This window comes from Condylura cristata, unplaced genomic scaffold, assembly GCF_000260355.1.
Source record: "Condylura cristata isolate star-nosed mole 26May11 unplaced genomic scaffold, ConCri1.0 scaffold00003, whole genome shotgun sequence".
Classification (NCBI taxonomy): Eukaryota; Metazoa; Chordata; class Mammalia; order Eulipotyphla; family Talpidae; genus Condylura; species Condylura cristata.
Genome location: NW_004567104.1, coordinates 57766071 through 57791792, shown reverse-complemented (window position 1 = coordinate 57791792; position 25722 = coordinate 57766071). Strand labels below are relative to the sequence as shown.

Below are 25722 nucleotides of genomic sequence, written 5' to 3'. Positions count from 1 at the left end.
CTTCCCAAATAAAGCTTTATATATGTGACCTCCACATACAAACTTAGCAATTAATCTTTATCCTTTGACAAATGACTGTTTCTTGTCAAGAAGTTCAATGTCAAAGGTCAGAGACCAGGATGATCTAACTTAAGATAGTCTATGAACTTATGTCACACACTATTATCATAAGCTATCACTTCACCATAGGAAAACTATTTTTCCTAAAATCATGCCCACCTTGAATGATGGAATATTCGACATCCACACATCAGGGCATATGTGTACTCACAAAGTATAAAAAAATAACTGAGCAGAAAGCACAATGATTTGAATATTACTTATTTGTATTTATCATTCAAAGACCATTTCCCAACAGGCGTTATGTCCTGCTCTTTATGCTTCCATGCAAGCCTTAGTTTAAAATGTGTTGAAATAAATCAAGTTAAGATCAGATAAACATTTTAATGAGTGGGGGAATGAATATACCTAGTGAATATCCGTGTGAGTCAACAGCAATGAAATGAGGTCATGGAGTCAATACAGCATAGTGCTTCAACATTAATTAATAGGATATTTTTAAAACTTGTCAAAATGATTTCCCTTTTCTAGTATCATGCAACAGCTCCACATGTTCGATGGTATTTTTATATAGTCACAGGTGAACTTTCTTTCACGATGAAGACCAAACAATAAACAAAACCTTCAGGGGTTTTCCTCTCCCGTTGTACCTCAAATTGTTTATTTTAATACAAATATCTGAAGCAGATGGGTGATAGTGAACTAAAGCGACTTCGACATATTTGAAGAAATTCAGTTTAAAAATAACAAAGTTATGAAAGTGTTTGAGATTGCATTCCCGGTATCCAATTTATCTCATCAGTATGTGGCACTTGTGTCCTAGAGAGTGTCCCCTGGGGATAGTACATGGCTGGAGTGAATTACTATACTTAGTGTCAAAGTGTGATCATCTTTGAACAGAAACATTGTGCCCGGACAGTTCATATCCTTCACATTCTTTTCCTTTCGGCATTGCTTATTTTGTTCTACAGTAACTGCTTGCTACTTATGGCACACAGACCTGACCTTGATATAAAATAAGTTAAATTGTCACAATGAATGAAGACTCATAGCAATGATAAGGATAAGTAGATTCTGTTTCTTAAAAATAAATAAATAAATAAAAAAGACCACCTTCAACTTTAAATGGTGTGATGTAGTCAGAAAAAAAGCTAAAGAAAATTTCATACATTTATGTGGACTACCTTGCTTTCTCTATAGTTATTATTGCTTATATCTTTGTACTAGTAAGTTTTTATTTTTGCATTGAAGGCTAACTTTAGTGACAACTTGCCCATACCACATGACATTTTCACTATATTCATTATTCTTAAAAAAATAGTATGCTTTGTGCAGATAATATAAATATTATATAAATTAATGACTAGTATGAAAATTAGAAATAAGTATCAGTCATAAACTGTTAGAATATTTGATAAGAGAGAAATCTGTAGTTTGGCATTTGATTATAAAACCTGAAAGAGCAGCTATAGAAATGAACTAACTTTATTTATATTAAAAAGTAACTTAATTTAAGGCCTTCCTGGTTGTGCAAGTGGTTAAAGCACAGTACCACAATGCTAAAGTCACTTCAGCATGAGTTCGATCCTTGCCCAGGAGGTGATCCACATGGCCGGCAGACCCCTCCTAGACCTGCCTGCTGCTCCCCTCAGCAGTGTACTTCGTCAGTCGGACTGTTCTACTCCCCACTCTGTCTCTGGTGAATCCTCTCACCGCCCCTGCCCCAGCTCTGTATGCATGAATAAATACATCCTTTTTTTAAAAAAACTGTAACTTAATTTAATATATCACATAATATATCAGGGAGCTAATATAGACAATTTCACATAAAAATATTTCAAAGCCAAACGTATGAGTTAAGCTTATATTTATATATTTTCTTTTTGGCAAAAAAGAAATCAACATAAATTGCTTTGGTAGTACTTATTCTCTTTTGTCATAAACATTAGTTAAATATTCACCTTTTATTTTTAAACTGTGTACTAAATGGAACTATGTTCATTTTAATATGTCAACATTTTAAAATTAATATGTTATGGATTTATCCAATAATATAAATCTTAGGAAATCTAGTAATTTTGAAACCAAATCTATGTGACAAGTCATTTTAGAGATGGCAAAGTAGGAAATACAGAAAAGTAAATGAATTTGCAAGGGCATCAATTCTCAACAAACACAAATGTTTTAAGTAGAAAACTATTTATATATGATATAGTTAGAAAATATGAAACAAAAATAAAGTGAAAAATTCTATATCTTTTGCAATTTTTCATGTGAAAAGTATACTGTGGTGGAGCTCTAATGATTTTGTGAACTTCATTTTGCCAAATTCCCATTTACTGCATATATGACAGTTTGACTTTGAGCACCAAGCCTTGTTCACTGCTCCTACTTCAGGAAATAGTAGCCATGTCATTCTGTGATCTACTGCTACCTTCTCATACTATTTTAATAAATAATATCGAGAGGTTATTTCCACCATAAATTACAGTGTGTCAGAAATTTTTAGCCAAAATAATGGAGTATAGGAGGCTGCAGTCAACACAGATTTATCACCAAGGTGATCTTTTGTATATTGAATAAAGATTTACTCGATGTTAAACTGCAAAGGTTGTATCAAAATTATTTGTTATAATTCCATGAATTTATAAGGTGTGCTTTCAAAGACAATATATTAAGATTCCTCTGCTAGAAATTTTATCATTTTCTTGGGAAGGAAGCATGTGCAACTTTGCATACGAGATAAAATTCACTAAAAATAGTCATAAGTCATAAGGAACTGAGGGAGGGATCTTAAGAGGTGACCAATGAGCACAAAGGACTATAGTGAAGGATCATGGGCACTATGGTGGTGGGAAAACTATGGGGTTATGCCTGATGAGAGACCAATGATGTAAGAAAATAAACAAAATAAAAGTAAAACGGTACCATATGATATTTTCTGAAAATGATGTCACTGTTATATGATAGCTGATGTGCTTGCCACTTTAATATATACATTAAAAATTAAGTGCTTATTTTGGTTTACCTTTAATTTATTTTCATTACATTCACAAATTATTGTAACTTCTTGAGCAGTGGCGGTAAGGGCATCATTTACAGTACCTGCCCAAGTAATTCAGCCAGAATTTTAATTTTTATTTTTTCCATGTGAATGTTTATAGATGCTTTATTCAGAATTTCCCAATTTAAATAGTTATTTACTTTATTCACGACACCGGCTATGACTTAGAGACACATGTATGTGGTCACATCACACACACCAACAAGGAACTGATACCCCATCATTTTCAATTAAGAAAACAATCACATACCAGTTTACCTAAATAAAATAAAAAAATAACTGATGCATGAATTATCTATTAGCTAATGAAAATGTAGTATTCTTTGGGAATTATAAAATTTGGTGTGATAAATATAAAACTGATTCATAATATTAAAATGAATCAGCATTCCTGCCTCTCTTCATAGATGTACTTTCAAAAGTATATGATCTGAGTTGTTATTGTTATGCTTTTAGAAGGAAACCAGCAAATCTGTAGTTAAAAAGAAAAATATGGTATCTATAAATAATTCTTGCATTAAAATTAATGCAAAGATAAATCATTTTCTAGGGAAAACTGCTTGTCAATCAGCAAAGTAGAGGCCAACTAAATAGTATACTTATGTGGGGACAAAGGAAAATTGATTTGAAAGTCTTAATGAACCATGACTAAATCATCTTTCTCCATGTTCAAGTCTTCAAGCAATTAGAAAGTGAGAAAGTTGGATTTGATGACTGCTGATGCCTGAACTTCAATTTCAGCCTTGACTAACCCATAAAGTTTCCCCCTGTTTTCTACATGAAAAAAAGGAAGAATGATTGTTTTTTTTTTTTTATTTTGACTCTCACTTTTTCTCTATCTTGTTGTTTACTAAATGTTGGGTCCATGAATCAACTTTGTTTACTAAATGTTGGGTCCATGAATCAAATTAATGGCAAACTTACACCCTCCTGAAATTGTATGCACAATATTATATGTATGCCCATGCCTGTTTGTGTCCTGCATTTTGGCCATAAAAATACAGTTTCCAGAATTTAAGTAGCATGACCTACTGCCCCAAAAGATTAAACCCTGCTTGGGTAAACTTACTTGTCATGTCACACTGCAGAAGTAAACTCCGAAATAAACCCAAACAGGGAATTACTGTTTAAATTAAAACCAGGAACTAACATATTTGTGAAAGGCTGAAATTCAAACTAAGAAATATGACACCCTAATAATATCCTTTTATATTATTACTTCTAACACAGTGATTAAATCATTAAAATTCCCACAGGATAATTCAATTTAGACTATAATCTTCAGTCATGCTTTTCTATATTTAAAAGTTATTTTCTCAATTATTCACAGTGAATTCTTAATTACTGTATGAGCTCTCATGTCACTGAAATATAGGTTTAATATGTATATATGCCAATACCATTCAATGTGGAACACAATAATAAGTCAATTTCACTTAAAATAAATGTATCAATGAAGTTAAAGAAGGAACTTGTAAACATTACCAAGTTCAAACCAAAGCACCTGAACAATCTTAGGGAGACAGATACCTCTTGAACCTTTGATGTCCTTCATAAACTCTAATGTAAATTTAACACTAAGGAAGCAATCAAAAATGATGGAAGCTCACACCTCAACTGTATAAACTGCATGACAAGATTCAAAGTTTACACTGCTGAGTAATTTCCTGTTATCACTAGGAAACTGAAGTTGTGAGGAGGATGTGTATGTTGCATGGTATGTGTGTACATGTACATGCATATGTATGTGTGTTGGGGTGGGATGGGTCTAATGGTAATCTGGAGAAAAAGGATTAGAATTGAAATAAACAAGAGTTATATCTGATTTACTTATATTCACATCTATGTTTAGTCTCCCAAGAGACAAAGTTTCCATTTTTTTCTGTTGAGAACAACAACTATGGATTACTAGAAGCACTCACATTGTCAAATACTGATTTTTATAAAGTGCATCAATAAAGCAAATGTTGAAACTGACTGACAAGTGAAGCATGAACAGGAGAATGTTACTAAGAGGGTTCTCAACACATATATGAAATTAAAGAAACTCAAGAGAAAACTAACAAAAGTAAAATACTAAAAATAAGTTTGGCTATAAATAATGCCAAGAAAGTACATAGTATATTATTTTTCATTAAGAAATATAATTAAATAACAATAAAGTTGTTATAATCAGAATCACCAGATATCTTTATATTAGTTTATGGTATTCCTTAATATAAATCACTAGTCATTGGTTTCTTTTATTCTAAAATTACACTGGTAATTATTTTGAATGCACAAACAGACTTTTGGAAAATATAATAATTGGAATCAAAGGAAATTTAGATTGACTAGTACAGTGGAAACACATAATGAGTTAGTTTTCTGGCCTTCAATGAGACTGAGTGATAACTGTCAGTGGCACTTCTATCCATAAATTAAAGAGGATTATAATAGTGACAAAAATCATTCAAGCAGAGTCTGGTTTCATAAACAGTACCACAAGCTGAGGCATAATATCACATGAATATTATTGCTATGTCTGGGGTGCTGGGCAATAACGATTTTGACTATAATTCATGGTGTATTTTAAGGTGTAGAAGCAATAAAATATTGATCATCATGTCCAGTCATTATTCAGAAGATTAAATCAATTTATGAGAGGTTATAGCTTGTAAACGAATGACCTTTCAAAGGCCAAAAGTAATTCCAGTGCAAAATCCTCACATATCTAGGGCTCCAGATGAAGCCAACATTACCGAAAGCCATATACTAAAATGAAATATAATTCTGAGATCAAATCATGTAATATGTTATTAGGGGCCATTACAAGAATCATATTGAATATTGCCAGTTTTGGGTAGCACTGAAGGAAAATACACTTACAGGGTTTTTAAAAAATACACACCTATTGAATTTGAAGGGGAAGATGAAGCAAAGTCAAATTTTAAATACACCATAAGTGTGATTAATATTTAGTAAATTTATAAAGTGAGAACAGTTCTGAAATTAGGAAACAAAGGGAAATGTTGATTTAAAAATGTATGCATATTTTCCTTTTACAAGAATGAAAATAAGATTGGAATGTAGTATTTAGAAAATAAAGTGTTAAATGTTTCTTACATGTGTTGATTCCCAATAAATACAAGTTTAAACTGGCTTATTATATTGTACACTCTTTTAAATTATAATGGATGCATGTCAGTCAGTTCTATGATTAGTGACACACATGAGAAGGGAAGGCCACTTAACCTTACTTCTTGTGACAATACTATGATATCTACAGGCATCAGATCTAGTGACTAAATATTCTGAAATTTTATTTCTAGACATTCTAAATTTAACATACTTCCTCAACCTTTTCTATTGTTATAATATATTAAGTAGTTCCATGTAAGTTTACAGATCAAAGGGAGAAACTTAGGTGGAAATTAAGACACACATTTTAATATGGAAATAATATAAAATGAAGCATATTATTCACATTTTCAACTAATTCTTGGTGAAAAGAGAAAATGAATTATAAGGACAATAAATACCAGCTGTTAAGCACATTAAATATCAAATATTAAGCATTAAAGAATTTTATCAGTAATAGGGTGAAAACACAAGACCGAGATGAATCAGTGAAAAAAACCTTGTGTGAATGTATGTTCAGTTATCACTATACTCAAAACACAATATTTTCTAATTAGCTAAAATTCCTTATTTGATGCACATTTAGTTATATACAAGGGAATAAATATTCATGATGTATAATTTCAGAAATGTGGTGGTTTATGACATATAACATGCCACTGTTATGTTTGAATTAAAATAAAACTGAAAACATGATTAGGTATTGAAAATATACCTAGTGAATATTTATTACCCATTTACCAAAAATTAGCCAAATTAGGCAATTTTTTTGGATTAATCTATGTGTGGCATATTTAAGGCATGACTATGTAAAGGGAAAACACACAACATTCTTAAATAATAAAATGTACTAATAAGTTATCAAGTGTTTTGTAAGTATAGTAATAATGATGATACATATATAACAGTATTCATTGTAATTCTAAGGGAGAAGCAGTAAAATAAGTTGTAAAGAAAAATAAGTTGATTTGTGTTAGAAACACACAAATAGATTGCTTAGCACAAATTAAAATAACACTGATTAAGAATATTCACTTACACATTAGAAAAAATTTAATTTTCCTAGTAGGAAAAGGGTGGGTTTAATCCAGGCAGTCTTTTTATCTTTCAGTTTTTCTAGTATACAATATAAACTATGTGTCATTTTTTAAAAAAGATTTACTTATTTATTCATACATAATTAGGGAACAAGCAGAGGTGCAGGGCTGGGGGTGGTGGTGAGAGGATTCACCAGAGATGGAGCAGGGAGTAGAATAGGCAGACTGACAAAGTACACTGCTGAGGGGAGCAGCAGGTGGGTCAGGAGAGGTCTGCCACGCCATGTGGATCATCTCTGGGGCACGGGATGCAGCTCACACTGAAGCAGGTGTGGACAGCTTGCAATGCTTTGTCCTAACCCGCTGGCCATCAGGGAGGGCCCCTAAACCATGTACTATTCTGTATGAATTAGATATCAAGTAAGATTGAAATATCTTTTGTACACACAATACGGGGATAAAGTGTACTGATACGGTGTGTGTTTTGATGTCAATCTAAGGTGCTTCAAATCCTGGCTCTGCTAATTGTTAAAATGGAAATAATACCTTTTTTTTCATAGAGATATTTCAAGGTTTAAATGAAAACAGTGTATATAAAAGCAAAGAATAAATGCTGAGTAAGTGATAGCCATTGAAGATAAACATGTTACCCAGAAATCAAAAACACAGTAATTAATCACATCAAATCCCCAATAAGTAATTGGCAAGAGTTCTTTAGATCAACCAAAACTCTAAAACAAAATATTTATACAATTCTTAAAGGATAATCTACTGAATAAAGATTAGATGAAGAAGGGTAGATTGTCCAAATAGGCTAATAGTATTTGGCTTTGCTTGGCTAACTTTTAATGTATAACTCTTAATGTACAGTTTAGCATACAATATACTTGAAATATGTGTATACAAATATTCATACATGCTCATGTAAGTATGCATATGAATAGTATCTATATTATGTAATATAGATACTGAATAATATATCTATTATATTATAGATATTGTTTAGCAAAATAAAATAACAAGATCAATCTGTCTGTTAATATTAACATGTACTATGATATACCATAAGCATGAACTAGATTTTATTTCAGCAAATGAACTTATCTAAAAGAATAGATGAAACACAAACATAAAGTTATAGAACAATCAAAAGACAAGATATAACTGAAAACTTACTTCCTACCAGAGAGCAACTGACCAATCTTTTTCTTTGGTCTTTTCTAGTAAATATTTTGACACTACATATGTCCCTTCAGTTCCTTCACAGAAGTGATTTTTAAATAGTTTCTGCAATTTGTAAATGCTTTCTACCGTGCAATATTTTGAAAAAGATAAACAAATTGTATAAGCCTATAGTTTTCTTGTAAAATACTTCACCAAAAAGTAAAAAATTATGAAAGTCCTTCTATTATCATGACACCTGAAAAGGAAACGTAACTTGTAGGCATTTTTTGCTTATGGTACTTTTCCAACACTTGAAATTTATAATTTTGGGGTTGCCATATTTCAAAACTTTGCATTACTCATCATGCTAAACATCCACTGAAAATTATAATGAAATTGCTAGTATAGTGTAAAAATATGCTACAAAATGCCTCCAAGTATATTTTCCTTGTTTGCCCTGTAGCATTATGTCAGCTTGAGTAAAACTGTCTAGTAGTTGTGACTTATTCTTACATATGCACACGGAAAATTCTTACATATACTATTAAACTTGCCTTCCTTTTATGATTTATGCTTGATGTGAAGTCATGTCAAATCTTGTCATAGCAAATTATAACTTCACTGAACTGTTAATATTTTCTGATCAGTAAATATGGTGTCTGACACGTTATACTGAGCAGTCTGTTAGAACATCTAAACAGTGTGTAAGATCCACAATTCTGGAAAAGTAACTTTGTCTCATATCCATTACCATTTTAAAGTTCATCTAGAGTAGAGAAAGGAAGGTGACTCATCTTTAATAGGCCTCATACTACCCTGAATGAAATGAGAAAATGATTAATTTTAAACCTTACAGGTAGAATATTAATAAATTATCTACCACATGATCACTAACAATCAACCTCTGGACTTTGCCAGAGTACATGGAGCTGCTTCCCTTCACCAAGAGCACCTTAGACATTTGAGCCACATGAAAAACAACTTTATTATTAGCATTCATAACTACCATTTCCATATATGATTTCATATGTAGGTGTTCATAGAACCCCTTTTCAAAATTATTTCATTACACTGATGACATTACAGGAAACTATTATCTTAATTTGAAGCATCTTAAGTAAATGAGAATGACGGTATGTATTTGAAAGTTCTTAGGCTGGCATTGAATTGGTAATAAGTTTTTAAGTATTACATAAATGCATGGTCCATAGAGAAAAAATGTGGTAAGTTGAATTTTGAAATGTAAAACTTCTGATTTGTGAAGTACCATTTAGTCATCTAATCATGACTTCTACATGTAGTGACTGAATATAGAATGAACAGATAAAACAAAGAATAAATATTAGGAAAATATATGTGATAAAAGATTTATATTCAGAAAACTCTTAAAACTTACCATAAGGAAACATGAACATAGTGAAAAATTTGGGGAAAGTATCTAAACAGACACCCCACAAAAAAGAAAAAAAAGTGGAAAATAAGTATATGAAAAGAAGCTCAATACCATTGCTAAAATAATGCATATTATTATATAGCTAAATAATAAAAATAAAATGTATCTTTCAGCACTACATATATGTTGCTGAGGAATTTCAACTCTGTCTATGGCAGTAAGTTACTAAGTAAATAGACTTGGTTTTCAGATAAACAGATTTCTAGAACTGGGAAAGACATTTCCATCTAGAAATCTCAATCATGTTTATGTTTTTAGTATACTGTTTTTTCTTTACATACATCTTAGTGTGATTTTAAAATAATCTGTTCAGAAGAACTGACCGCAGGTGACATATGTGCTTTTACACACAATAGTTCTGAGGAACCAGAGAAACATGCCAGGCACAATTTCTCCCCATATTTTATATTTCATCAATTCAAAGATATTATTGTTCCCATATTTCAATTCTGAATTGTTTTGGTGGATAGCATCTTACAACCACTTTGAGATAAAAAACAGTTCTGATGTGACTATCCCTAACTGTGATGTGATTACTTGTTCATAACAATTCATTCGATTGTCACTTAGCAAATAACACAAGTTGAGTGTAATTATACTTCAAAATGTCTTCCACATTTACACTATGGTTGAGCACGTTCAGTAAATGTTATAATTATTTTATGCTTTGAAACAAAATTTCAGGCATAGCTTTTACACTGCTGAAGGAAATATTTTTTGAGGGTGGAGAGACTACAGTTCTATATATATATATTTTTTTTGAAGCAAAAGCTAAACCTAACTACTCAAGGAAAACAAATACAAAAACACTTAGGTGCCTACTTCCTGAGAAATCTCAAAATGGCTACTTATTATCCATCAAACTAGATACAAGAGAAATGGTTTGCTCCTCTAGAAGACATGGAAGAAACTTCAAAGGGTTAAGAGGTTGGTCTGTTAGGGCATCACACAGACGTACAGTGAAGACACTGCTCATGGATCAGTTGTTGTCTACTTTTAGTATGCACCACAAAGGTCACAACACCTAATAATCACAGTCAAATTATATTTAGTGGAATTCAATTTCTTTAAAGAACATGAAATTTTAACAAGGTGGACCCCAGGAAAGGGCGAGGTTTCAGGTTTCCTGCCATACCAGAGAAAGGGTGGAACTAAGCAGGGAGAAGAAACTGGAGAGGACATTGGAGTAGGAAGAAGAAGGATGGCGAACCAGGAGACCGGAGGGAGGTGCATGGAGCAGAGCTGCACTTGCTTAGATGTTCAGTTATCTTGATGCTCTCTTCCTTTCAGAAGTGTCTGGACATTTCTGACCCTTCTTCATATGGGTGCCCTCCAGAAGGTGCTTTAGACTTCTGGTGGGCTTTTGAGCCTTGCTTTGAGTAAACCCTGTTTGACTGCGCATTCACCCCCAAGGGGATGAGTAATTTTGGGTGCTTGATATGGAAACTATATGTTTGTCTTTTGCAGCTGTTGTTGCGTATTAAGTTCCTTAGCATACTAATTGTATTAAAGTTCCTTTCCATTAAAGGTCTTCTGTACCAGTGTATGTTTTGTCTTAATGCAGTGAATGGCAGAATCTTTGCAGGCTTGGGGGTTATGTAGTGCTTCTTTCCTCTCACCAATATGCTATTTATGAGTAGTATTTCCTATTCTATAATACCTAAAAATCATAATTTTCTCATCTGTTATAAATCAAGAATCCAAGATAAAAACACATGCAATGAAATAGGCAATAACTTATTAGCGTCACAGGTTATAAGAAAAATCTATGGCCAAGTGTACCATAACGTACCATGAACAAAAAAATCATCAAAAATGCTGGGCTTCTTGTAATAGTTGTGCCGCTGTTTGAATATCATGTCAAGTTATGGCATAGGATAGTTTAAACATTATAGGTAATAGACCACTCACATAGAAAAATTAGTATTTATATGTCATTAATGGTTTTTTTTCACACATGCACACATGAGGAATACACTTCACTGTATTCCTTAACAATTTATTCAATCACAATTACCATCAATGGAAAATATGTCATGACTTGATCACCCCCATCTTACTTTAAAAGGATAAAAACATTTTTAAATTCTGTTATCAACTTGTATATACTAACCAGGCATACATCAATAATTAATGATAACAAGCACAAATTGTATTTTATACATACACTTATATTTAAATATATTTGGTATTATAGATATGAAATATTAATTTATTTTTGAAGAAATGCTGGCAGATCTTTATTTTTTCGTGAAGCAAATCTTAAAAAATTCAAGAAGACACACTTAGAAGTAGAAGATGGTGTCTACTTCCTGAGAAATAAAATGCACATATACATGGATATTGTTGACAATCATTTCCTATACTCGTGTGCAATGTTATGTATCTTTTCAAAATATGTTTTGTTTATGGAAAGAAAGGTCAGTTTTTATACTCACAAGGACTACATTCATTCTATTATTTGTGTTGAATTATTTATATGTTCTTTGTGTTTTAATAATCTAAAATACCATTTTACTTATTAATTATTGAATCAATAAAAAAAGTCAATTCAAAGCAATTCTCTCATGTGAAAACATGGCAGAAACAGGGCAGAGGAAAGTTACAAGGACAGAGAAAGAATAAATGCTCAGTAGGAAAAATAGAGGGAAATAGTAGAACTAAGTAATGACAGTGTCACACAAATAGAGAATTATTTTTTTACAAAAGGTTTTTTCTAACCTCAGGCACAATTTCAACAGCTGTATGAGAGAGCCCCTATCAGTCATAATCTAGAATGACGCCTCTTTCTATTAACCAAGCAACAGAGGAGCAAAAATTACTCAGATCCGCCCATATGAGGCACTCTGTTTGCTGCCATGCATTCTGATGGCTTAATTAGGTGGACTGTGTGGCACATGGGGTTTTCAAGCCAGGTTCATCGCAAAGGCCATATTATCAAAGCAGAATGGTCCTGGCATGTACCGCTTGATTACAAATACGAATTTCTTCAATAACTGTCTCATAGCTGACCATGTCTGCTAGTTTGCTCCCATCTATTTAAACCATTAGATGAAGCCTCATATGAGTAGACCAAGGATAATAGTTAGGGAATTGAGTAGAGCTAGCAATTTCTCTCGTTATTTAGAGCTCATCTTCAACTGCAGGACAATTTCTGGAGTGTAAACGATATACTTTTATTTTTTCTTTAACTATTCATTTTCTTTCAAGATGACACTACATCAAAGGACTTCAACTGTACTTAACATCCAGAAATATACAACTTAAAAATTAAAAAAATGTCATATCACCATCTCAAATAATCAAAGAATGTTGAAAATGTATTTGCACCAGTAAGGGAATTTAAGAGAATAGCTTCAGAAACACAACTACACTGAGAGAATAAAGCACATACACCAAATATTTTACCAGCCATTTATACCATAGTGTCACTGAATTACTAATCCTAGGGTTAATTGCCCAGAAAAACTCAATTACTGTTATACCTATACCTATACCTACTCAATTACTGTTATACCTATAGCAAATACTGCATCTGTGTGTACAGACACCACTACAGGTATATATACCTGTTTTTTTTTCCCTCAATGGCACTTGTGGTGAGTTACTGGCCCAATACAATCAAATAGTGCAGACTGTGCCATTCAGATAATGAGAATATTCTCAATGTCGGTAAGAACTACTTCAATATATAGTTCTTTCTGTATCCCAAAAGTTTTGATTATTTTATATATGATCCAAAAGTAACATGATCATTTAACATTATTTCTGAGATGTAAACTGAAAACACAGATGCTAAATTATTGGCCAAATAATGCGATATACACTATAGTAAAACATACTGCTGGCAATTTGAAGCAAAATTCGTCTTCTACTCACTATGAGTATTCCTCCCTCTTTCCCTTGAACACTTTCACTCTCTACCTCCCACTCCTCCTCCATTCTCTCCTTTCTTCCCTCTTCCCTTCCTCCCTCTATCCCTTATTTACTATAGGTAAGTTCTTTATTATTTTGTTAAAATTAAACTGTGAAAAGTAACATTCTAAAAATATCTAGTTTATTATAGTTTGTGATATTCTATTTTTCCATTAGGCCTAAAAAGTAAGTCACATTTAATCATATAGGATAATTTTCATTGATATATTTATTAGTTCAGTGACTTCTTTCCTTTCATCCAGTATGAACAACATATTTGAATCTATAGTATTGTTATAAGATAAAAATAACAAGAAACATAAGTAAATTAAAGCAAAATACACTAGGGGAAACATCAAATCTAATATCCCAAATCACTGAAGTATATAAATAAAAATATTCCTTCAAATACTTTTATTGCTTTCTCATGGAAATATTTCTGAGATTAAAAAGTTTATAAAGCACTGAGTATCTCTGTTAGCTTTGTCAAAAGCAGTGATTCTCATTGTCTACATATCAGATTGACCTTAGGTATTTGTAAAACTATATAGATAACTAAGGGTCAAAACTAGCCTAACTTTCACTTATTCTTCCTTTTGGCAACTTCCTTTTAAAAAAGCATATAAAGTATTTATGAACAAAAGAAACCTAAGGAAAACATGTTGAGAAATAATTCTGTCATGGATCTGTCAAATATCATGTAAAATCAAATTATTTTATCCAAAGTAACACTTCTATCAGTGCATACTTGGCACAGTTAAATACAAGGTTATATGCAAGACTAAGCCTACATAGTATAAAGCAGGAGAAATATATCTGAGTGTTTTTAAAATTAATCAATTAATTTATCAATAGCCAGATAAAAAATAAAGCTGAGTATAAACAAGAAATCTCTATGGATTCTAAACAATATGTATTTTTTTCTCACTACTCATGGCAACTCTGCTGAAGAAACTAGTCAAAACAACTGGAAAAAAAATCACTGAATATATAGATATAGGTGACATTACAGTCAAATAATTTATCCCTAAAGAAATAAGAGAATGTATTCATCTCAAATTCAGAAATTTCCTTCACTTTTAGTATACATTGTAAAGAAGACACAAATTCTTAAATAATTCCTCAAATCTACTCAAAGTTTGTGTAGCACACAAAACTAAAAAGATAAAAATCAGGAAGATATAGACATTGTATGTATAGAAGTCTTATTATTTCTAGAATTTTAAATAAAAATTCTTTAAAATATAATTTATATGCATATGCTTTAAACCCAGATAACACTTAGCTCCTTCCAATTATTTTCTTTTGGGTAAAACAGCAAGGTACTGAAGAGGTGGTGGATGAATGTGTAGGAAGGGTTAGTACTAAATCATTTCAGACAATTTCACACTCAAGGCTTGTTGACATGAGGCAGGGCAAAGGAAATAACCCTGTCAGCACCTGCATCTTTAATGAAGGACAACACCACTGCACATTTATAGAATAGAGAGGAAAAATATAAATCAGGTTTAACTTTCGAGTGGGCTGTCGGATTTATTCAAATAGAAATACAGCTTTCTGTGCTTTTCCCTGCCTAAAGATCTTCATGTAAAATCTTAATATTCACCTAGAATTCAACATTCTTTTTAGCATAGATGTTTTTCAAATTCTAATTCAGCCCACCATATGCACAATATATACTTTTAAACAAATCATGTAATAGTTGCCTTTCATGTCTTTGCAACATCTGTGGCAATCAAAAGTATATATTTAAAATAGGAAGATGGGCAGCTGTCAGATTCCTTTGTGGCAGTGATAAAGACATGGCTTAGCTCAAATACAGCATGCCGCAAGAGATAACCATAGTTGGTTTAAGAGTACTTTGTGTGCAAATAAGCAACCAGGTACATTAATGAGATGAACATCTACTTAACACAGAGGAGGCAGGTTTTAATGGGTTTTATATAAATTAAGCAACTCAAATGGTGGGAGAGCCTAATCATTCCTCAAATCTATTTCTTATTTATTCCTTTTTTCTCTTAAAACCAATTTAGTTTCCATCAACAAGACTATTTCTAAATTCTAAATCATGTAAGTCATTTCTAGCAGCTTCTCTGATACAACTACCACCTCACATAATAAAGCATTAAAAATTAAAAAAAAAAAATAGAGGAAGACAGAAAAAGAGAAAAATCCTAAATTGGGTAATCCATTCATTCCAAGGTTATTCTCTAATAAGGTTTTACTATTTAATTATACTAACCATGTTTGACTGAAAAACCTCCTTATTATTGTAGTACCAAAATAATCTGTTATTTTTGTTGTACTCTCACTTTGTATCATGACACATCTTATTCCAGAAGACACCTCTGTAGTATAACTCACAAGTGTAAGTTTTCAAGAACATATATTTCTCCTTAGTTTTTGAGAAGCATATTACACTTTTAAATTTATCTCGTTTGAGGAAATTTCTGATATATTCCACCCCCACCCATCAGAGAGTGAAAAAAAAAAAAAACTAAATGAGAAACTGTATTTTATAACATGTCAGTGATATCTGATACCCTTTGAGCTATACCAAACTCAGCCCAGGTCAGGTACATTTATGGAACATACTAAACAGAAGAACAGCACACTGAAAGGGATCTCATTCTGTGAGTGATGTGAAGAGGGGGACTCTGAGAATGCCGACTTCCTCCAGTAAGTTTCCTAATCCTCAAACCAGTGGCCTTAAAGGGAGACAGTAGGGGAAATGACTCCATCCTGCAGGTGTTCCATTTCAAAAACTAACAATATATTTCTTTTGACAGGTAAATTACTTTTAAATAATTTCTGAACTCTGATGCTGAGCACAAAAATCTTTATGCATTTGCTTTTCAGCAAATTTATAGGTGCCCCAATTTCAAATGTTTTGTGTTGTCCCAAAGTAGACCCTGAGCTACCCACCTCTGTGGGTAATTGGTAATTGTGACTAATTGGTGATTCATTGAGTGCTTTTGTAGTCAATTCAATTACTGTATTAAACAACAAGTACATGTAGTTTAAGCACTTTCACTATAAAACTGTTGTAAAGAAGATCTTAATCACACAGTTGACAAAATTTGTAGAATTGAAAAATATTGGATTTAAATGTTCAAGTCAAATTGTTTCCTTTGAAATTATAAAATACATTTTTGAATAAAAGATCACTTTATATCCCTTAGGTAAACTTAAAACCCTCGCCACACATACTCATACATGTATCCCTCCTTCCAGATAGCAACATAAAGAAAGATGACTCAAACCACGTTTAACAGTTTTTGAAATTTGAGGACTAGGTCACATTTGTTGACTGGAAGCAATTGCATTTCCACACTATAGACATATTTTTACTTGACATTAACCCAGTTGTTCACAACCCCCTTAACTTCTTGGTCAAAATGACAACCTTAACTTAGTAGGTGAAACAAATTCAAATCCCTGGATTATTTGAGAATCCTGATGTGCATGAATGCAAATTATACATTGCATATAATATTTTAAATGTAACAATAAAATAAGCAAATAAAGACCAAGTTTCACAGTTTGTTCCAACAATATATTATACATAATTCCTTTATGTATAAAGTGGCAAATGGTGGTGCACAAAATACATACAAATTATGATTTACCTATTGTTTTAAGTTCAAGGAAAGCTAAATTTTGATTAGATGTTTCAAGATAGCTTGCCATTTTCCTCTACTTTAACATTGAGTTTATTTAATAAAGTAACTTTAATAAAGCTTTTTACAGCAGCTATTTTAGCCCCATTAATAGAATTACGACTTCAAGGAAAGAGGTTTCTACTTTACCGAAAACAATAGTAGCTGTGCTAGGAACATTTTTATTCTACATTTTTATTCTGACATCATTCCACCTGTTAATTAACATGTCAGTACGCTGAAGCAATTTCAGTCTTAAATATTTCACTTTTTTTAAGTTGCTTTTCTATGGTGCTGACATGGACTGTGACTTTTCTATTTTCCTTATGTTAAACACTTCTTTCCTACAGTAATTGTTCTTCTACCACTCAAACTCACTTAGTTATTGTAATAACTCGGTTACTATAATAATTCACTAACAGTGAATTTCTCTCCATTTTTTCATCTTCTATTGCAAACGAATAAAGTGCTCTATATTCAAGAATAACCTTTGAATCTCTCAAATTTATCACCACACATATTTAGGAATCCATTCACACAGACATACAAGACAATGAACAAATTTGATTTATAACATGCACAATAAAAGTGACTTTAAAACAAAGAAGGAATACTGATCAAGGTTTGACAAAATAAATGCATAGCACTTACCTGGAATAAGCTGTGCCAGGAACAGATGGTTTTTTGACAAGCTGAGGAGTGATATTATGACCAAAAAAGGAATATATTTCCATTTCATCTTTGACCCTTCCTTGCATTACACCCAGCCAGTGGTACAGGTATGTTTTACCTAGCAGGAAAAATCAAACAAAAAAGGCAAGACAATTATTTCATATAGGTGGCTATGTTGAATACAGAAAATATTTAAAAGACATGAAAAATTACAATCAAATTCACTTGAAAGTTTATTTTTAAAACTGATACAGAAAAAATATCTAAAGGGACACCATTTTTGGTTTTTATAGAACAAAACTGCATTTATGTACCATTAATGCACAATATTACATACATCTAGAGGTACCTCCTCTCCCCCACCCACTTTTCTTTCCACCCTTTTCTGGTAGCTCAGTACCACAGCCTCAGTAATTTTTGTTGTGATTTGCTATTTTATTTTGAATATAGTCCACATTTGACAGAAATTATCCAGTGACTCTCTGCCTTTTTTGGACTTTTTAAAAAAAAATATTTATTTATGCATACAGAACTGGGGTACAGGTCAGAGGTGCAGGGGTAGTGAGAGGATTTAGAACAGGGGAGCAGAACAGGCCGACTGATGTAGTACACTGCTGAGGGGAGCAGCGGGTGGGTCAGGAGAGGTCTGCTGCACCATGTGGATCACCTCTAGGTCAGGGAGTGAACTCATGCTGAAGTGCCTTTAGCTTCTTAATTCTGTGCTTTCTCTGCTGTGCCACCAGCGAGGGACTTCTTACTTCATTTGAACATAATCACCTCAAGTTCCATCTGCATGATCACAATACACTTTTTTTTTTTTCCAATAGCTGTGTGTCATTTCACTGACTACATAAACTACAACTTCTGAAAAGCACAGATCAGTGAACATGAAGGTTATTTCCATGCCTTAGCTATTGAGAATATGTTGTTGTGAACATGGGGGTGCAGTTATATTTTTGGAATAGTTTTTCCATTTTTTTGGATCAGTATCTAGCAAAATTATTGGTGGGTCATATAATATTTCCATTTTTAGATTTTTAAGCATTATCATTACCATTTTCTATAGATATGCACCAGTTTACATTCCCAAAAACCACAAGTGACAGTTTTTTTTTTAATAAACTTCCCCAACTCATAATGTTTCCATCTTCTGAATACTGGCCATTCTCATGGGTGTATAGTGATAGCTCATTGAATTTTTAATTATATCAGTATTATTATAAGAAGTTGTATATCTTCATTGCAGCATTGTCTATTCAAATCCTTTGCTGATTTTTTTATTGAGTTTTTTTGTTGTTGAATTGTGTGAGCTTTTTAATAACTTGAATATTAAGCATTTTTTGATGTATAATGAGCAAACCTCCTCTAGTTAGTAGATATTCTTTTTGTTTCTATGGAGGTTTCTTTTCTGTACTTTTTTTTTTTTAAGTTGGATGTATTTTATTCCTTTAATTTACCTTTGTTGCCTTTGCTGTTGGAATTGCATCTCCAAAGACCTCAATGTCAATGTGGTCAATATCCAGAAATATATTGTCTATGTTTTCTTCTATATAGTTTATGGCTATTGGTCTTTTATACAAGCCTGTAACTCAATATTGATTTACTTTGTGTGATGGATTTAAATGTATTTTAAATTTATACTTGAATAATAGCATTAATTTTGAAAATTCATTGTAAGTTAGATGATAATTTCAAATGATCCCTTCAGCTCCTCTACCTTTTAAAGAATGCCATATGAATTTTCTCTGGAACATTCTCACCAGGTACAGAAAGACATGACCATTCATTCATGAAATAAACTTTCACAAACTGCTTATAATGAACCAATTTGTTACTTTGAGGACACAACAGAAGACAAAACTAAATATACCTTATTCACCTAGGTAAAGAAACAACGGGCAGTGACTTTAATTACAGATATCTATAAATAAAAGTTAAAAAAATGTCTATTTATGGCCCTCCCTGGTGGCGCAGCTTGTTAAAGCACTGCACTAAGAAGCTGAAACCACTTCCGCATGAGTTCGATTCCTGCCTGCCCCGGAGGTGACCACATGGCGTGGCAGACCTCTCCTGACCCGCCCGCTGATCCCCTCAACAGTGTACTTCGTTGATCTGCCTGTTCTGCTGCCCACTGTCTCTGGTGAAGTCTTTCACCACCCCCGAGTCTCTGGCCTGTACCCCAGTTCTGTATGCACAAATAAATAAATCTTTAAAAAAATGTCTATTTATGCTCTGTTCTAAATAGGGTACTTGGTATAAACATGAAAGTCCAAGAAGACATGTATGATATGACAGGGTCTGGTAGGCAACAGATACCTGCAGTCAGTAGAATCTTGACAAGATGATGATTCTTCTGAATGCATAAACAGAGCTACAAGCATCCAAGTGTAAGACAGAGCACTTTAGCCTGGGAGAATGGAGCAGACTTATACTGAAGGTAGCATTTAAGATGCAAATAATATTAGATCATTAGAGAAGGAAAATCCATTCAAAATGAGGACAGAATTACCCAATATTTAAAACTTAACCAAATTGCATAATATGGTGCACTGGTATTTTCAGGGAACTATTTGGGCTAGAAGATATGGTTTTAATAATCTTATGTAAGACAGAGTTCTGAAAAGACAAAAGACAGTTACTCAGGAGTCATTACATAGTTAACTGCCGATAGTATGATCCAAAGTATTAGAAGGTAATGCTGGTAGGAATTTGAAGGATAAAGTCATTATGAAAAAAACAAACCAAAACAAAACAAAGCAAAACAAAGCAAACAAACAAAAAACTAACATAGATGCCAAAATAATGCAGAAACTATAATGAAAGCTTACAAAGGACAGTGACAGAGGACAGGAAACTCATGTTGAATTTGGGGTTGTAGGATAGGTGACATTATAGGTATATTTTGATTATTTGGTCTTTGCAATTTTGGTAAGTGGAAATGCATTTATATTCAGTTCATTTAGAAAAAAATGCGAAATTCAGCACAAATTAAAATTCAATTTGTAGTCTCAAAAATATAAGTTTCTCTGTTCATTTTTGTGACACATAATAAAAACAAAATTACTGACTTCATTCTGAAGACTCCACACAGTTACTGTCTCTATGCCCATTTAAGCTGAGTGACCTCACATTATTAGTTATCACTGGGGAGTTAATTGTCAAGTATTCCTATCCTCTTTTCAGACATCTAAAATCACCTGGCCTCACTTAAGATAAGTATTATTTCTTAAGATTCCTGCAAAGTAAATCTTATCTTGTTTCCAAATAAGTATTGAGAGTTACCATAAGTTCATACTTATTTTTAATCTTCGTCTTGGGGCTAACATTCTTTTAACTTTCTGTCTCCTGGTATGTTTCTTACAAGTGACGTTCACACTAATGCTATGTTTCAAGTATCATCTGTTTCAATTGTCAAATGATGGCAGAATTAGATTAGATTAGATTCCAGATGAACAAAAACCTAAACAGTTCTGTTCCTCATTGTATACTATGGAGTTTTCAGATTGTCTGGAGACTCCTTTTCAGTTATGCCAAGAATGTTTTTGCTTATACTCACATTTCTCAGTGATTCAATGATTAGTTCTTTTAGATAAAATGTATGAATATACTTCATCTTGGTAATTACTGCTTGACAGGGTTGTGATATAATAGTAGCCCATCATCCTAGTTTCTGCTGGCCTAGAGATTTTCTCATATTCCTATTCTCACTAAAAATTGATTATTGTATGCAATAGGCCTGAGTTCCTTTTTAAAATAAACCGTAGACCACTGCATATAAATAATTTGCCTCAGCTCTTGATGTAAGTACAAAAATGTACTTATCTATCATTTGAAATTTTAGAATGATTAATTAAATGATACCTTACAATATAGTTATTGAAATATATTTATATTGTAGTATATGTGACAAAATTATACTTAATTTATAGTTATTATAGCTTATTGATATCTAGTGGATATTTGTTAAAAAATGTCTTTACCAAACAATACATTCCTGTTCATTTGTTTTTCGTATGTTCAGTGAGGTAATTATTCACACATCGCTACTCTCCCCTGCCATAGTGGGGTATATGATCACTAGGGTTTGTTTTAGTTTGTATGGGTATGTTCTTTTTTATTATTATTATTTATTTCAATATAAATGAAATTAGCTGACATTTGTCTTTTTCTTCCAGACTTATTTTGCTAAACATAATCTTCTGAAATTCCATCCATGTTGCTACAGATAGTAAGATTCCATTTTTAAAAAAACTCTTAAGTAACATCACATTGTGTTTATATTTCATATGTTAATTTTCTTATCTGTTGGGCACTTAGGTTGTTTTCATAACATCACTAGTGTAAATAACATTACCATGAACATAGCAGTGCATATATCCAGACTAATTAGTATTTTTGGCATTTTTTCAAGTAGATACAGGGGAACAAAATTGCTGCATCACATGGTAGATCAATTTTTAATATTTTGCAAACTCTCTGCACTATTTTCCACAGGGGTTGAATCAGCCTCCATTCACAACAGTGTGTGAGAGTTCCTTTTATTTATCTATTTATTTTCACTGACATAGCAACGTTTTAAGACACTGTATATGATTTGGAGGCACAGGATCACCCCTTCATGTGTCGTTACCTCACCACTCATCACCAGATACCTATAGTCCTCCATGTGTACTGTGTTCCCTCCCCAACTTGCTCTCCTCCCGCTTCTCATTTTGCTTTCTGCAGCTTCCTTTGCTTCATACATGTTCTCCAATATTTGCTCCTAGTCTTGCTGATTTGGGCCATTCTCATGAACCTGAGGTGGTATCTCATTTGAGTTTTGATGTACCTTTCTCTGATGATCAAACTAAACAGCTTCTGCATAGAGAAAGAGCTACCCCAAAACAAAAATGCCTCCTACTCAATGGGAGAAAATATTTACATATCATAAATCTGAGAACAGGCTAATATCCAAGATCTACAAAAAAATTCTTAACAAAAACACAACAAACCACTCAATCAAAAATGAGCAGAAAAGCTAAGTAGACACTTCTCTAAAGATATAAATGGCCAAAAGTCGTAAGAAAAATGCATTCATCTCTATAGTCAATGCAATTTCAGTAGGAAATAACCTGAAAATACAAATATTTCCTATAATTTGCTTGACTCCAAGCTCCAATATTTAAACAGTAGATAATATTTCACACTCTTGGACAGTTTAGTATAAATATTCATCAAAATATTTTTTTAGCTATCTAACCTTATTGTATACTTCCCTCTTCCCCTTTCTCCATTGTTTCCTTTCTGTTGGAAAGGATTTGATGAGCCAAATATTGTTACAGTCTTCATCTTATTTAGTTTCATTTTTAACTGAGTATCAGCTAGTGAGTCTAAAGCTGGGAAAGTTATAAATGTTCAACACTACAACAAAATCAATACTGTGATTTATCTCTACCCCACTCTTAGATTAAAAATAAAAAAGTCCCACTTACAAGTGGAATGATGTTCCTAAAAACTGAAATCAATGACTAGAAAAGGCCAACCTCATTTTGGGCTTATATGTAGCAGGTAAGCCAGTCAGCAGTCAGTGATATTTTCCTCTTTACAAATGAGATAATTTGAAGTTTGATCATTAAAATAAAAGGATCATCCTAGAACTCATCAAGGGAAACTGATCATTAAAAATTGAATCTCTCTATTCATTTATATATTTGGAAATTTATTGATTATTTTAAAAATCAAGTATATAAAAATTATTTCCTTTTAGAGCCATCATTCAACAAAAAACATACATGTTTTTCAAAAGTTAATATATTTGGTAAAGCCCAGTAGAGATAATCATCATAATGACAAAGCCAAGTAAAACTAAAATTGCTATGGTGTTGTTTCTAAAAATGGTTTTGTTTCTAAAATATCATCTTAGATACAGAAAGTTCAATAATAAGTACACACATGGCTGTGTATGTGATTTTTTTTTAAAATATAATTACTGGCTAATCTACTTTAGAGTTCTCTACAATAATAATATGCTATTACTGTTTAGCTAGCTATATGAGAAACATTATTGCTTCTGTTTAGTTGGAGGTTACGGTTAATGTAACCTTATTTGAAATAATATAAATTTGTTGGACAATAATAAGGAGTCAGAGTTTTGTAATACTTCCTGAAAATGGTTTAATGTTTTCAAATAAAAATGGAAAACCATACAAGTTGCCATCCAGATCTTGTTAAGCTAGAGTACTATTACATCAACTATAAAGTTTATATTATTTGAAAATAACATATTACTTAAAAGCAGATTACCTAAAGTACATATTTAGGGATAAATTGATTAAAACATTATTTATTTATAAATACATATATAGTTTAAATATTTGCCTTCTAATTAATTCATAATACATTTAACTTCACATACACTTTAGAGGATCATTTTCTAATAGAAATAGATAAGGACTATAATTTATTTAAATATTTAAATTATCTTAGTCCCTAAATTACTTAAAGCCCTGGATAATGTGACATTATTATATTGATGATGACTCTGATTTCTTTTTATTTATATTTGGATTTTATAAAGGAAAGTAAAGAAACTAAAAACAAAGGCTCTCTGAAAAAAAATAGGTTTGAAATCAATGCTGAGAAAAAAAAAATACATGAACAAAAGACAAGACAAAGACAAACCTGTAAAAACGTCACATAACCAAAGGTAGCAGATATAAGGAAATTGGCAAGATTTCAGTGGGTTGCCATCTAATTTCTTGAAGATGTTGGATATAAGACATAGCTACATTATTATTCTCACATCAGTTTCATTTGAATGGGTCATGGACACGACGTCCAATTATGCCTTCCTTCATTTCACAAAAGGCTAATTAATTCTCATTCTCTTTCCAGGAAATACAACATTTTAAATGGACTTTGAGGAAACCTGTGGCATAATGGTAAACCTTTAGCTGTATATAAAGAATGAGATCATTTGTGACACTTATTCTGTGTCCAAAATGTACTGAGCAGGCTTATTAAATCAGATTAAAGTGTTGAGGAAACTAATTTTTTAACTTAATTTGTCAGTTCACTTAATGTGAACCATTTATTTTTCCCATAGTGTCAGATATGTTGTCATTAATTAATCAGATAAAAGAAAAGCAACCTGACATATACATCCTTTTAAAATCTTCAATATATGCCAAATTCAGAAAAGGTAAATGACTGAATTATTACCTCAAAATTTAAGTGTTAAAATCTAGGCCTCACTGAGGTTGTGCCTGGAGCAGAGATGTGTGGGAAGTGATTAGGTCACAAGGTGTTGTGATTTTGTGTCTTTGCAAGGACCCCAGAGAGTTCCGTCGTCATTTCCTCCATGACAAGCCTCTCTACATGGAGAACCAGTAAGCAAGCCTCTTCATACACTGAAAATGCCAGAAACCTGATCTTTAACTTCTAGCCTCTAGAAATGTAAGGAATAAATTCATGTTCATTAGATAGCTAGATATTTCATTATAACTTCCCAAATGAACTAAGATAAGAATTAACATTTTGCCACAAAGAACTAATATTAATGATTAATGCAATGATATGCTCTGTTTCTCAGGTCTCCCA

General features: G+C 32.2%; 1 protein-coding gene across 4 annotated transcripts in view; it reads right to left on the bottom strand.

Moving 5' to 3' along the window:
• Positions 1–25722, bottom strand: part of ROBO1 (roundabout, axon guidance receptor, homolog 1 (Drosophila)) — a 939739-nt gene that overhangs the window by 808063 nt on the left and 105954 nt on the right. For all 4 annotated transcript variants that reach the window (XM_012733040.1, XM_012733075.1, XM_012733050.1 and 1 more), the window contains exon 2: positions 18124–18262. In XM_012733040.1, coding sequence (XP_012588494.1) covers positions 18124–18211 — 88 coding nt within the window. In that variant the 5' untranslated portion in view covers positions 18212–18262. The remainder of the gene's footprint in view (positions 1–18123; positions 18263–25722) is intronic.